At 43.3% G+C, this 15,911-nt stretch overlaps 1 protein-coding gene across 4 annotated transcripts in view; it reads right to left on the minus strand.

The window, feature by feature from the left end:
- ARFGEF3 (ARFGEF family member 3) overlaps nucleotides 1–14,326 on the minus strand; it is a 178,898-nt gene extending 164,572 nt beyond the window's left edge. For 3 of the 4 annotated variants that reach the window (XM_032339393.1, XM_032339392.1, XM_032339391.1), the window contains exons 1-2: nucleotides 13,782–14,326; nucleotides 5,857–5,908 (exon numbers count right to left, since the gene is read on the minus strand). In XM_032339393.1, coding sequence (XP_032195284.1) covers nucleotides 5,857–5,908; nucleotides 13,782–13,866 — 137 coding nt within the window. In that variant the 5' untranslated portion in view covers nucleotides 13,867–14,326. The remainder of the gene's footprint in view (nucleotides 1–5,856; nucleotides 5,909–13,781) is intronic. The other variant, XM_032339389.1, reaches the window with a different exon arrangement.
- Between the last annotated feature and the right edge of the window lie 1,585 nt (nucleotides 14,327–15,911).

Genomic DNA, 15,911 nt, shown 5'->3' on the forward strand with positions numbered 1-15,911 from the left:
ACAAGGGTTCCTTTTTCTCCATTTCTCCACAAGGGTTCCTTTTTCAGCCATTCTGACAGGTGTGAGATGTTTTAATGCCACATTTTAAAAAACTCAAAATGAATGCCAAATTCCATGATGAACAAAATACCGAACCCTGCACTTACATGACTCCGCCTCACTCACCCCACCTGGTCCCTGTCGAAGGGGAGTGAACCTCCTGGAAATCTGACAGGAAAGACAGAGTAGAAAATTCAGAGAGCCAGGCAGCTCAACTATGGCAGCAAACTGGTGGTGGCTTAAGGTCTCTGGGCCTTCACATGGGGTGAAAAGCATCCTTCTTGAAGATTTAAGTAGAGCTATGTGAGGATATCGAGATCCACAGTCACCAGAATTTGGAGTTTCAAAGCCACTGGAGAAGGCAGCAGGCAAACCATTCTTGCCCAGATGCCAGCAGAGAGACTGACCACACCCCACCAAGACTCAGAAGCAGAAGAACATTGCAAAACTCCATTAGACAGAAGAAGACCATTTTGGGGGAATGTGCCAGCAAGTCAAGAATGATCTAGAAAAGGTGGTGACTACACACAACAAGAGTACTGAAAGGCCCACAGAAGAGCCCTTTTATTTTTCACAATTAGGGTTGGATATAATATAAACTCTTCAGGATTTCTGAGGGAAAGATGATCAGACAGAACCAGGTATCATCTTAACCAAGCCATCACAAGGACAGTGGGGCAGGGAGGAGGACAGCTGATGAACCAACGTGCAGGAAGCCAAACATTCCAGAAGTTGTGGTTAAGCCCAGGTGGGCTTAAGCCAGGTGTTTCCTGCCAAGCAAGGCTGGCGACAGTTCACAAAACACAGACATCATCCCTGAATATTCATAACAAAAACCACCACAGCCCTGAAGATTCCAAAAATGACCAGGTTATTTTGGTTCTATCATTTGATTCCCCAGACCACACGGAAAAAGCAAGGAGGTAGAGAGAGTGACAGGATAAAGTAGAAAAAATGTCTGAAACAGAAAACATTTCCCATTAACTACTGATATTTCTCGACCAGTAGCTTCCCAGTCTTATCATCACTTGGTTGAAAACCCAGTGGCTAACAACAAACGAAGTCAACAATGCTTTGTGCTCACTTGACTAGGTCAGAGATAGTTCACCAAGTCTAAGGGAGCACCCTTAGTTGCCTTCTGCTTGTAAAACAAGTAGAATACAGAAATGGTGACCCCAATCAAAGGAAAAGCCTGAGCTATCGATGACCTCCTTTTTGCGTCTAAGGACACTTCAACAGCTCAGTTGTTCATGGGTTTTCAACCCTGTGAAGACATGGAAGGACTGAAGTTTCAGAAGAAGAAGGAAAAGAGAAGCAAAGGTCATGAGGGGACAGGCTCTTCGCGGAGGAAGGTAAGGACCCTTAAACTCACTGCCAAGCTCAAAAGCAAGACTTAGGGTACGAAAGACAGAATGACTTTCACATTACTACCTACTAACAAATTCAGAAATATTCCACAGGACAGGATCCCTGGGCCTTCCTCCATCACTGACACAGGCTCCCACCGGCACTCTGCATGAATCCCTACCCCTTTTGCTACAGAGGCTCACTTACCAACCATGAGAGCGGATGTCTGCTCACTGAGAGTCTGGGGAAGAAGAGGCAATGCCTCCAACCACTCCTTATCTTCACCTAAAATTGTTTTACCACGGGGTTCTCCCCTGCAATGCTCTATGTATGACTGAGTCCAGTCACTGGAGTGACGAAAATTATTCATGTGACATCAGGACAATTTTAGTGTGGAGATGAAGTCCACAGAGCAATCAACGGTAAAAGAAAAACAGAAGATAATGCAACCACAAGTCTCTCAAGGTTTCAGTTTCCTTCTGATCTGAGCTATCATTACTAATGCACACAACTGAGCAAAACAGTATGAGTAATTATTTATCAGAACATTAATATAGTTAACGTAAAAGGCAATCAGTTGGTGGCAAAAGAAAACTGAAGAAAAAGAGCATAGCAAAAGTATCTGAGATTTGAATTATTCCCTATTGCCCTTTCTGAAACAACAAAATATCTGTAAATAATTACTTCTAAGTGATTATCAGAAATGGAAATGGAAACTGAATACAAAATCAGGAGAACACAAGACATAGTTAATCTGGTTTCTTTCTCATGTGCTAAATAGAAGTGTAACTGAAGAAAAATAATTAAAATATAATTGAAGAAAAATAATTAATATATCCAAATTCTTTCTTGGGTATACATATTTACAGTGACTAGATTGTTTTTATTTTAATTTTTTTTAAATTTTTTTTTTTTTTGAGCAGGTACTCAAACCATAGAAAGATGCTCTGTTAAATGCAGTGACTGGACAGAGTTAAATACTCTCTGGGTTTCAAAGTGCCTGGCAGCGGAATCAAAGGATTAAAGCAAAACTGACTTGACAACAAAGAAACAAAAGCCCATTACAGCATAACTCATTATATCACTTCTCTTACGATAAAGGGAAATAGTAAATCAGACAAATATTGATTCAAGAGCTCTTTTTTTGTTCTAATTATGGCTTCTTCCCATACCCTAAAAGAGGCCTGAAAACTATTATGACTCATGGTCAAACTGAAACCCCCTTATATGTATACAATTCTACCATAAATACACAGTGGCCAGCACAAAACATGGTTTTCCAGTTCTGTGCATCTTTATCCTCCTCCTTCTGAATATAAAACCTTTAAGAGCAATGCTCACATCTGCTTTGTCTCATATATAGGGTTTAGTTCTCACCACAAAGATGTTTGATAGACCTCACTGCACACCGAGAACACAATACACATACACAGGATGACCTCGGCAGCTCTTTCTCGTTAGGATAAACACTCCGATTGATCTGCTAACAGTGGTGAAGATATGGAAAGACACTGATATATATTTGTCCACAGCTCCTGATCTGGCATCCTTCCCAACAATTTGGTGACACCCCCCCCCGCCCCCGCCCTTCTCGGGGTTGTACAAGACGGCAAGCTAGCTCTGGGGAAATCTCAAGGCCATGGGTGACAGGAAAGCTAAATGGCATGGCTAAATGCTGACCAACCATGTTTAGGTCCCATTAACATGGCATATTCTGTAGCTTATCTTTCCACGCCCCAACACACATACCAAGAGTTGGAAAATACCAGTTGTCTTTTGATGAATGTTCTTAACCAGCAGGCTAGGAGGCTTCTCCAGTGTCATCTCACCCCTAACACTATAGGCAGAACTTTCGTCACAGACCCAGAACCACAAGAAGCCCAGCCGCCAGGTTCAACAACCCTCTGGATCAGGAACTCACCTTTAAGGCACTGTTAACAAAACTTTTTTCGCTCAAACAGCCACTAAGAAAAAGTTAAAGTTCTGTTTTTCGTGTATTTTAAATTCACATTTACATTTCTTTATAATTTTAATTAATGGAAAAGGTTACGATTCTGCCATATTGAAAGTACTACAATTTTTAATTAAAACATGTCAGGTCTTTAAATGTATCTATGAAATCTAAATACCACAACAGTTTGAAAACCACCTTCATCCAACAAAAAAGTTTATGAGCAAACTCTTCTTTAACAGTAAAAAAATGCTACATTGGTCTATTATCTCCTTGAACTTATATTTCCATTCTATTTCCCCAACTTAATTTTCTCTCAATATAATATGTCTTAACTCTTGAGAGGCTTTTATTAATCTCCCTGTTACATTTCTGTATAACAAAATGTGTATAAAGTGATTTTTAAAAAATTTCCTATGTCCATACTATTTAAAAGTGTTTACTTTTCTTCTGGTTCAAGGTGTGATTACTAATGGACCCAACTGATCCAAACAACACTAATGAATATTTATAAGAATGTTAATGTAGTTAACATGGAAAGTATACTTTTATTTTGTCTTTTTTATTTTATTTTTTTCTGTTTCATTAGAATGCATTTCTAAAGAAACAGATAAGCCAAGTTTATTTTTCTCCAATTACTTCATATACCTATGGATGGAGTATTCCTTATTGCTATAATAAGGTGGGGATTTAACATCATTTCCATACCTTTTCATTTTTATGGATGTAAGCAGTAAGAAATCTTATTTACACAAAGAAGAGAATGAAGGATACTTATCATCAAAACATCTTTTTGTCTATTATCTTATAATTAGATTAGGTCTTCCTTCAATTTTGTTGAAAGCCAAGATGAAAAAACTAACTTACAAAAAGATGTATGGTCTGGCCATTAAATTTGGCCTTTTTACCAACACAAACACTAGTATTTTCATAGTGCTTTGTTGGTGGGACGAGACTTTTGCACCCCAGGACAACACACCACAGTAAGGTTTGGAATGGGTTGGGTAATAGCTGTGCTTTCCTTGGTCAAGGAGAAAAGGGACTCTAATAGGTAAGATAGAAAAGGAGATTTAGCAAAAGCAGTTTTCAGAAAGAGTATCTATAGATGATGAAGACCAGGAAACCATCTCCCTAAACCATCAACACCTTCATATGTCTTAGAAAGTCTTCATGTATACCCCGCCTGGAACACAGCCCCCCAACCCCAGGCAAGAGTGTTATTGCCAGGCATTCTATCCATTTAGCTTTGTACACATAAAAGTACATTTGGTTTGATTAATACATGAATTCCCCTACAATATATCAGCTTGTAGCAGATACTATAGGAGAAGCAATACATTTTTTAAAAACACAGAATCATAATTCTTGTTCTTTCTACTTGTAGAGATGGAAAACACCTAATAAATCATAATGTCCTACAGTATAGAACTTTACTCAACAAAAGACTGTTTAAGTCAATATTTTTAATAATGTCAAAAAAATCTAGAAATCATCCAAATGTTTAATAATAAGAAAATTACTGAATAAATGTTACAGCAGACATATAATGGAAGAATATACAATATTTTAATTTCAAGAACATATATTGACATTAGAAAATGTTCTTCATATTATGTGGCCTGAAAAAATAAGGAAGAAACAAACATAAATAAAATTCATGCTAATTTGTAAAAATGTGTATCTGTAAGGAAAAGTCTGTTAAGAAAATCTGTTAAACAATTTTCAGTGGTTATCTTTAGGTGATGTAATCATAGGCAACTTTCTTACTTGTTCTTTTCAAATGTCCAACACAGGGCATTTCTTCCATGATAAAGGGGAATGGGGAACCGTAAGGACGGCGGGGAAACAGGCTCACTACCTCTGGCTTGTTGAATATGGCTACAGTGTTTGTGAGAGATGGTGTCCAGCCAAGGGACCAGCGGGAGTTTAAATCCATCCCACAGGATGTAGGACTGCTTCTCCCCAGCAAGGGGTGGGGGCATTTCCTAGTCTGCAGTGGAAGATCTTGCCCAATGTCTACATTCTCTCTTAGATTCTGGACATTTTTCTCCCTGACCAATTTTACACTTCCACTTCCTTCCTCAGCTGCTTTCTCTGGATTACTGATTTCACTCACTCCACAGATGCCTAGAAATCACTGCAGTCAGGTTCCCATCATGTTAACCTCATGAACTATCCCAGCTCATGGGTTTAAAAAAGAGCGTTCAGGGGTGCCTGGATGGCTCAGTCGGTTGAGCGACTGCTTTCAGCTCAGGTCATGATCCTGGAGTCCCGGGATCGAGTCCCGCATCAGGCTCCCAGCTCCACGGGGAGTCTGCTTCTCTCTCTGACCTTCTCCTTGCTTATACTCTCTCTCACTGTCTCTGTCTCAAATAAATAAATAAAATATTAAAAAAAAAAAAAAAGAGCATTCAGTCAACAAGTAAAATGCTATATGCCAGTCAGGTTATCTGGGGCTTCAGGAAGACACAGTTGGCGATTTTTACTTCCACCATCTTTTACAACTCCAGTCTCCTTACCTCAGCAAGTGTGGAGGGATCTTGACAATGGTATCCACACCACCCAGGGTTTCTGCAGAAGGAAAATTACAAAGTTAAAAATAAATACATATAGACTGAGAATGTGCAGATAAATTTCTTAGTTTCTTTTTTCCCTGGAAATTCCTATAATTATACATTAGTCAGTCCTCAATTATCTGCATGCAAGTCACTCATACCTAAAAACCCTCTCTTGATAGCTCAAAAGACTTCCTCAGAGCAGTTAAAAAATTAGGATACATTTCCCTACAGAAACACAGAATGAATAACTAAATTTCAACCTGAACCAGAATTTCAATTTAATCTACAACTGGCTAAAATGTTATATTCTTGCAATAAAAATAGACAAAGGACAAGGGAAACAAAAGTAAAAATAAACTACTGGGACTACATCAAACTAAAAAGCTCTCGTAGAGCAAAGGAAACAATCAGCAAAAACAGAAGGTAACCTACTGAACGGGAGAAAATATTTACAAATCATATATCTAACAAGGGGTTAATATCTAAAATATATGAAGAACTTATACAACTCAACACCAAAATAAATAAATAAATAATAAAATAAAATAAAATAAAAATCCACTCCAAATAATCCAATTAAAAAAGGGACAGAGGACTTGAATAGGTATTTTTCCAGAGAAGACATGCAGATGGCCAACAGACACATGAAAAGATGCTCGACATCACTCATCATCAGGAAAATGCAAATCCAAACCACTAGCAGATATTACCTGACAACTGTCAGAATGACTAAAATCAAAAAGATAAGAAATAAGTGTTGGTGAGGATGTGAGAAAAGAGAACTCTCATGTGCTACTGGCGGAAATATAAATTGGTACAGCCACTGTGGAAAACAGTATGGGTGTCCCTCAAAAAATTAAAAATAGAACTACTATAGCACCCAATAATTCCACTACTACTGGGTATTTACCTGAAGAAAAAAAAAACAGTAATTCAAAAAGCTATAGGACCCTTATGTTTATTGCAGCATTATTTACAATAGCCAAGAAATGAAAGCAACCTAAGCAACCCTCAATAAATGAGTGGATAAAGAAAATGAGGTGCAATATATATAATGGAATATTACTCAGTCATAAGAAAAAAATGACATTCATCATTTGTGAGAGGGTAGATGGACCTCGAGTACATTATTCGAAGTGAAATAAGTCAGAGAAAGACAAATACCATATGCTTTCACTTATATATGGAATCTAAAAAACAAAACAAACAGATAAACAAAAACCCAAATAGACTCATTGAATATGTACAGAGAACAAACTGAAGATTACCAGAGGGGAGAGGTGTGGAGGATGGGTTAAACTGGAGAAGGGGATTAAGAGGTACAAACTTCTAGTAACAAAATAAATACGTCACAAGGGTGAAGAGTACAGCATAGGGGATATCCTCAATAACATTTTAAGAACTTTGCCTCGTGACAGACAGTAACTACACTTTTACTGTGAACATTTTGTAACGTACAGAATGGTCAAAACACTAAGTTGTACACCTGAAATTAATATAGTTTTGTATGTCAATTAAACTTCAATTTAAAAAATAATAATATGGAAGGGAAAGCTCTTTCTTTGAAATACTGCTTTAACACCCTCAAATAATAATTCATAATTGTGAGAGCCTCGATGTTCACAAAGCATTTTATGCAACATCTCATGATGCACACATACATTTATGACATGGTAGATAAAACTTTTTTTTTTTTAATCATCCTACAGTTAGGGATATTGAAAGGAGGCTCACCCTCAAATCTCATTAACCCAGCCTGGATGTTCACTACTTTACCATTGCTGTGGATTATTCACACTACTCCTGCCTCCAACAGCAGAGATAATGAAACACTATTCTCTTCCCCCTCCCCCACGGCCCCCCCCAGCCAAAGCTGTTCTATTTCAATAGGGCTAACAATTCTGTATCCAGTTCCAACATGTGTGGTTGGGGGAGGCTTCCTCACATGAACAAGTAATTCTCTCACACCAGCTGGCGGTCCTACCATTTAATTCAATTCTGACACCGTTGACTAGGAGACAGCATCAGATCCCACAGTTAAGGGCTCAGTCCTACAGGACTACACCCCCTTTTCAGACCCCAATCCCAAATTCAAGTTGTCATCTTGGCTTCTGACTGGCCAGCTATAGGCTGAAGGTATGAATGAGCCCCCTCTTTTGGTTCAGTTAATTTGTTAGAACAGCTCACAGAACTCAGAGAAACATTTCACTTACTACATTACTGGTTTATTATAAAAGGACAAAACTCAGGAAGGGCCCAATGGAAGAGAAGCATGCGCCAAGGTATGGAGAAAAGGCGAGCTTCATGTCTCTGAGGGTGCCATTCTCCCCATGTTTCCATGGGTTTACCAACCCAGAAGCTCTCCGAACCCCATCCTTTTGGGTTTTTTATGGAGGCTTCATTACATAGGAATGACTAATTAAATCATCAGCCATGGGAGTCTGAGCGCAATCTCCAGCCCCTCTACCTTCCCTGGAGGTCTGGGAGGGACTGAATATTCCAACTCTCTAAACACAGGGTTGGTCCTCTTAGCAACAGCCCCCACCCTTAGGTTGCTTCTTTGTTAACATGACAAAAACACTTTATGGTCCTCTTCACCTAGAAATTCAAGGATTTTAGGGGCTCTGTGCCAGAAATAAGAACAAAGACCAAATATTTATTTATTATTAGAAATCTCAATATTCCAAGTTCTGATTTGTTCCCAGTTTTGTCAGCTCAAACTGTGTGGATTCCTTTCTTCATGGCTTAGATCCACAAGCCTTACTGGTATGAACCAGTTTCATTGGAGAAGGAGAACTATTTCTGCTGGTCTGCTAAAAGATCAGAAGGAAAAATGGATACCAGATGTATCTCCAAGACTCAGTAGTGAGAGCAGTCTAAAACATGATGAGAGGATCTCAGCCTGTTGTGGCCAATGGAGCAAAGAATGAGTGTAGGCAAGATAATCCTCCAAAGAGAAAGATGGGATCAGTAGGGTCAGGGATGCTGTGGCCGACAAGGCCAAAGGAGGAAGTGGAAGAACTGAGGTTAGTCATTAAGATGAGACAGGATAACCCTAAAGCAAAGCCCTGAGATGCAGGTGCAGGGAGCAGATCAAAGGCCGGTCAGGTCAGTGTGGCCTAGTGGTTAGCAGGCCAGGGCCGGACAATACGCTGCTGCTCTCCAAGGGGAGGTGCTGACACTCAGCAACCAAATCCTGGCAGTTTTCCTCATTAGACAGGGGGGGTTATATTCAACTTAAGATGTTCAATAGCACCCAACCCTACAAAGGCTAACCAAGAACCTGAAGAAAGAAAAAAGACAAAGGAAAATCGCAGAGCAGCCATACTGAGCATATCCTCGCCAATCGGAGACGCTGAGTAGGTACCTGTACCGGGTCACCTGGGGAACCTGGGGCGGACGAGTGAGGGAAATGGGTGCATCACATTTTCAGCTGCCGACCTGAAGCTGTGGAGATGGGTGTGGTGAACTCCAGTGGGGCTGGGAGGAAGGGAAGAGGCCTCTGGGCTGACTTCTGAGAAACGCAAACATTTAGGCAAGGGAGAAGTGCGGGAGCTGGCAAAGGGAGCAGGGCCGCTTGGGAGGCATGGTAACAGTGGGCAAGGCGTGGTCCTGGGGGCCAGGGGAAGTCGGGTGCCAGTGTGTTCCATGCAGCTGAGAATCCCTTAGCTGCATGGGGATGCTTCACCACCAGGTGGTGGCAGGATGGGAGATGGAGATAGACAGAGGTGAGTGGAAGAGGGAGTGGAAAGCCAGGCTGTGGCCACATGCACTACAGACTTTTTGAGAAGTCAAGCTGTAAACGTAACAGAAACTGGCTGGAAGGAAAAGTAGGTGGAAAGGTAGAGGGAAAGCAGGAGGGATAGACTATTCTTCTTTCCCTACCTGGTGGTCCAGCCCCTAGTTTTCTTTCTCCTCTCCTCCATTTCCAAATCCATTTTGAAACAAGTCTCCTGATATGTGTAAACATCACAGGTTTCTAAAATGAAGACATGGTCCCTGGCCGTTCCAACGTTTCGACATTCTGTGTCATCCAGCCCAAAAGCTCACATGCTTCCAAGATCACTAGTCTTGAAGGAAAATGCCATCATCTCCGCTCTCCACAAGCTGTCGCCGTCCCTTATTCTATAACCTCTCCAGACCATTTCCTCACTGGCAAGAAATATATCTAACAACCTAACTTGCTCAAAGTAGAGGGAAGATACATACATATATATATACATTGCTTGTTGGTTATTATGCAGCCATTAAGAAAACCGATTTTCAGAGAAGTATCAATGAAAACATAGAAGATGCTAAAGCTAAGAAAAAACAAATGACAGTCTGCCATAGATAGTATAACCCTCTGCAGAAGGGAACTACTCCAAAATGTGATTAGCGATCTTTCTAGGTTTTGAGATTACAGGTGATGTTAGTTTTTTTCTTTATACTGTCCAAATATTTTTCAATATTCTAAAATGAGTGTATGTAACTTTTGCAAACAGAAAAAAAAGATGAATTTCACTTAAGACCCAAACAAGTCATTAATGGGCTGATCTGTTTATAAACAACTGCTTCTCTTATTGTAGGTGTGAAAGCCACACAGAAGCATAAGGGACAGTCCCTCCATTCAAGAAGCACACGTCTACACTGTTGACATTTGTTGTTTGGGCTGACCAGCCATCGGAAACAGAATCCTAAATTTGTTTTGAAGAAACTATCCCTTTCTGAGTCAGGGATTTGGGTGAGACTTGTAGCCTAGATCAAAGCCAGATAGCCTATTCTATTCCTTAGCTGGAGGACTGGTTTTGGTATACACATGTCCCATTAGGACCAAGAGAGAAAAAGTGAAACCAAAGACTGGGCAGGAGTGACTGGAAGAGCTCCACTCTCTTGAGATGATCTGATGACAGGCAAGTGGGAGAGGACCCCTTTCTCCTGTGATGGCCAACATATGGCAATGACATCCCCATGTCCTTTCGGTGGGAGACAACTCCTCTCTCCTGTGATGGTTTTAGTGGGAAATGACGCCTCTCTCCTGTGATATCAAGGTAACCCCTTTCCCCTATAATGGTCCAAGTGGGAGATAACCCCTTTTTCTTCAGATGGACTAAGTGTGAAAATGACTCTTCCCTCCCATGGTGGTTTTAATGGGGGTTGATCCCTCTCTCCTCAGATGGTCTATGTGGGCTGATGCTTCTTTCTCATGAGATGGTCTCAATGTGATGATTCACAAGCCCAGGAGACTCATGAAGAGTGTTTCAATCTCCCCAAAAAGAGCAGAGCAAGGTCCTTGAACTGTAATTCCTGAGCCATATTCAACCCACAGCTAGCTTTACAGGGGGTATTTAGTGACGAGAGTGAATAAATTCCATTTTGCTCAAGTCAGCTTGAATTAGGGGTTTGTTGTTGTTGTTATTGTTATTGTTGTTGTTATTGTTGCTGTTGTTTTGGGGGCAGGAGGGTTTGGTCTCCTGAATACAATATTTCTCAATTATCCTGCCCCTAGAAGAACTGTCATGGCCAAATAATCCAAAGTATTAGGTGCTCTAAGGCAGTCATGAAGGCAGGGCTCTGAACCCAGGGGAGGAACGGATTTGCCTGAAGAGCCCAGGGATTGCTTCCTATGTGAGTTAGGCCTTAGGAGTCTGGAAGGGGAATTCCCAGCAGGAGTAAAGGCAGAGAAGCAGACAATGCCTGGTGTGTTCACAGAAGAGCTGCAGCTCACTCTAGTTTATGAAACCCTTGGGGGTCACAGAGCAAGAAGAAACAAGAGCTGGGGTTAGATTCTAAAGAGTGTTCTAAGGAATTTACACTTTAATCTAGAAAGAAATTATGGGGTTGAAGGGGATGCGTTTTATAGTAAAAAACGAAAACAAAGCCAACAACTGATGGAATGGTAGAAAATGGACTGGAGCAGAAAAGAGCAGGAAGCCATACAGTCTTTGTTCACGCTCCCTTCTCCCTTCACATGCCCTCCCAACACCCTCCTTACAGGGAAGAAGCATTGTACTCATCCTTCTAGCCCCATGCTTAGCACAGGGGAGGCCTTCATAAATGTTTGCTAAATAAATAACTGAAGAGAAGAAGGAATCCACAGCTTACCTACGATTTCAAGGCAAATCTACTTTAAAAGCCCTACCAGCTCACAGCCATTTCCTCCCCACCCCACCCCTGACCCCATATTCTATGCCCTCTTCTTTGATCTGTTTTCCTGATTTACTCATCCCAACCCTCACAGTGAGTGTCAGGCACTGTTACTTAACTATTTCATGCACTCTGCCTTCTCTCGGTAACTACAGAAGAACAGTCACTGGGAAAGGAATCAGAGCCACTCCTGTGGTCAGGTCGGACTCCAGGCTTGGCTTGGATACCTGCCTCACGTGTGGGCTTCCCAGATGGCTTCAAGGATCTAGACTCAGCAACACTGCAGTTTAATTTAACAAGATGTTGAAAATCAAAATTTAAACATTAAAAATACTCAATCACTCTTCTCCTCCCTGTTATCTCAATCTGCTTAATTTACAGCAAAATAATAATGAACATAGGAATGGCATGTTTAAAGCGCAGTCAGGCCCGGCTTTATTATGTTACTCAGCCATCTGTGACCCTTCATTAGAGGCATTTGGGAATCTAGCGCTCAATGGCTCTGCTGAATGACAATGGCAATGGAAAATTAGTACTGTGGCTTTAAGAGCCTAGCTGCTCAAGTATATCTGGTCCCTATTCCCGAAATGTAAACAATGGTCAAGTTCAGCCTACAAGATAAACTTCCATGACATATGCAGATGTCAAAGAAAAATGACGTTGCTAGGATTGCCTGTACACATACACCCAATATATGTGAATTTCAATCCTCTGAATATTAACAGAGTCACCTAAAACACCACCAGATTCTACATTTAGTGGAAAACCTGCTAATGGCACTTCTCTCTTTTCAGGTTGTACCATAGTGGTGTCATATCACGCACTGATTGCTTTCTGATTAAGAGAGAAAGAGATTCAATCTTATTTTGTAATTGAATGGCAGCTGAGGAAAGGCACACAGGCTTGGGCCAAGCCAGGGGCCCCCAAGTCTGCCTTGGTTTCTCCTCCGCCTTATCATGGTTCGATCAGTGTCACCCAAAGTATGCTCCTGATCCCTCTGCATTCCCATCCAGACAATTCTGATTGCCCAAATTGGGCCGAATTGGAATGAATGTCTTGCAGTCTTCTTTGAGGTGGAGTTGGGCAAACCCGAGTCTGATGGGAATCACAGATGTGCTACCAGGAACTTATTTCAATACTTGCACGGCTCACAAATTTAAAATCCCACCTGTCTGAAGGGCACACCACAGCAGAATTACAGAGGTAACGCAATCCCATACGCATGTAATGTTTCATGTACAATAACCATGGAAGCTAATACTTAACAAGCTGGCCTCTATCTGGAAAATCAAAGAAGCCATTCCTTCCTGGTCACATTCGCCAGTGTTTCGAGATCGAGGTTGATGGTTCAACTTCCCTTTTTCCCACAGGCGCTTGGAATCAGGCCCCTGGATTCGCACCGGCTGATGGTCCTGTCTAACTCGGAGATGGGTGACCATCGTCTACCTTGCTGGGGATAGGGAAAAGGGGGCCTCCTGGCGGGGAGGACCACGGTTCCCCGCTAAAGTCTGGTAGAAGACAGAGACCAGAGACGAGGCAGATGGATGTCAACGCCCGATCCAAAATTCTCATATCCCGCATCAATTCGCCGAGGCAACTCTTTCAATCGCGCGAAACGCATGCATAACAGCAGCTCATCGGAAGCCCCAAGCATCAGGGCCCGCTCAGCCCCAGTCCGCGCGGCCCTCCGGCGGCCGCGAGCAGGGTCGCGGGAGCCCGACCGGCCGGCAGGTGCCCGGCGCCCCGTGTCCCGCGCTTACCCAGGGCCCAGGTGCAGCTCTCCTTGATGGCTTTGTACTTGCTCCCAGACGCTTCCTTCTGCAGCTTCCTCAGGATCTCTTCCATCTTGACCTTCGCAGGGTCTCGGCCACCGACAGGGAGAGGAGCGCTCTTGGGAGGCCCGGCCGGGGACGCCGCCGCCGCCGCCTCCGCCTCCGCCGCCGCCGCCACTGCTAGGCTCCCGGCGCCTAGGCTGCCGCGGCGCTCGCCCCCCGCCGGTCCCGCGCGGCCACTGATGAATCACGCCCGCTCCATGCCGCGGGCCACGTCAGCCTCGCCGCCCCGCCCCGCCCGCCGCCCCGCCCGCCAGGGTCAGGTGCGCTCGGCGCGCGCGGCGGCAAGCTGGAGCCTGGAGGCCGGAGGCCGCGGTCCCCGACCCAACGCCGAGGCAGGCCCCGGGGCCACAAGGCTTCGCGGGAGGGTGGAAGCGGATGTCCGGAGCTGGCTCGCCTGCCGGGCGTTGGCCCGGCGCGGCCCCAGGGAGCGTCTGGTCGGCCCGGGCAGCCGGCGGGGAGGGGCCTAGCCACTGTAACCCCCGGCACCCCCCGCCCACGCGGATCCCTACCCGCGACCCCCCTGCGCGGCGCCAGGCGGGGTGGGGTCGGCCCCGCCGGGTTTGCCCAGCCCGGGGCGCAGTGTGGCGGCGCGCGCTAGCATCCCGGTGTCCGGTGCTCACTGCTCAGTGCACAGCCCTTCTGGGCTCTGTGCCCGGCTCGGGCGCTACCTGTGAATAGACTGCCTCTCCCCTACCGGGTACCAGTACACGATCTCGCGGAGGAGGTGGGGGGATGAGGGTTTGTAGCCCCATTATACACAGGAGGAAACCAGGCCAGAGAGGCTAAGTTACTTCCCACACCTACCAGAGTTAGCCTCAAAACACATTCCTAAATCCAAACCCCCTTTTCCTTATTCTCTTGCGCTAAATTGTTATCCTCTAGAGGGAAAAAAAGGGGGGGGGGGACGCATAGGGGCCCAAGCAGGTGTCTAACTTTGGTAGGAGTGGGAAAGGATGGGCAGGAGGAGCTTCCCCAGTAAAGAACACTTTGGCTGAAGTTGGGAAACAGACTGTGGGTGTCCAGATACTGGAGGAAGGGAGCAATAGCCAGGGCCTCAGGTCCTGAGAGAGCGCACGCTGTGCTTCCGGGATGGCTTTGAAGGAAAGAGGGAGAGGAAAACAGGAATCTCATTTGGCATCTCATTGTTTCCCTCTTGTGAAAACCGTGACTCGGAGCTAAGAACGGATTTTAAGCGTATTTGTTTTTCTTTAAAACTGTCACTGTAGTGGTAGGGAAAAGTTCTTTTTTGCAAAGGAGTAACTGGAACCTGGGAGAACAGTAAGAAAATTCTACAGTAATCTAGAAATAAGTTGGGCCAATAGGAGGTGGAAAGGAATAGAGGAAAATATCGCCAGAGATATTTAAGGAGTGGAAGCAGAGGATTTAATGACTGATTGGGGTGGTTAGCATCTGGGATGACTTCCAGGTTTCTTTTCTGGAAAAAGGGGAGGATTGTAGCCCCATCTTCCAAGTTAAAAAAGAGAAGGAAAGGGTTTGGAATCTGGGGAGTATATGAGTTCAGTTTTGAACATACTCAGGTGGAAAATGATAATGAGAAACCCACAGGGTATTTCACTTATGGGCAGAAACGTAGTACAGTGCTGCGTGATAGAAATGAGGATTTGAAAGCCTTCAGGTATTGAGTTATTGATTCCTGGGGTTTGGCAAAGGTTGCAGGAGGCAGTGGATGGAATGGATAGAGCACGATGCCAGAAAGAAAGCTGGAGTCCCCTTATTCTTTTTAAGAGTATTTATTATCACTTTATGATTAAAAACAAATTTACTAGAAATTTACTAGAAAAAGTAGTAATTTCAGAGATATAAAGTTCTAATAGCTTTGTAATAAAGCTCTTGCAGAATATTAAAAAACAAATGCATTTGCACACTCTTAAAAAAATGGGCAATGATTGTGAAGTCAGTCCACAAATACAAATAACTTACATAACCTTTGAGAAATATTCAAACACCTACTTATCAAAAGAGCACAAACATTCAAGTAAGGTGTGATTTTTTAAAAAATCAATCAAATTGGCTAAGAGCTGGCCAACTGGACCC

This window comes from Mustela erminea, chromosome 4 (genome assembly GCF_009829155.1).
Source record: "Mustela erminea isolate mMusErm1 chromosome 4, mMusErm1.Pri, whole genome shotgun sequence".
Classification (NCBI taxonomy): Eukaryota; Metazoa; Chordata; class Mammalia; order Carnivora; family Mustelidae; genus Mustela; species Mustela erminea.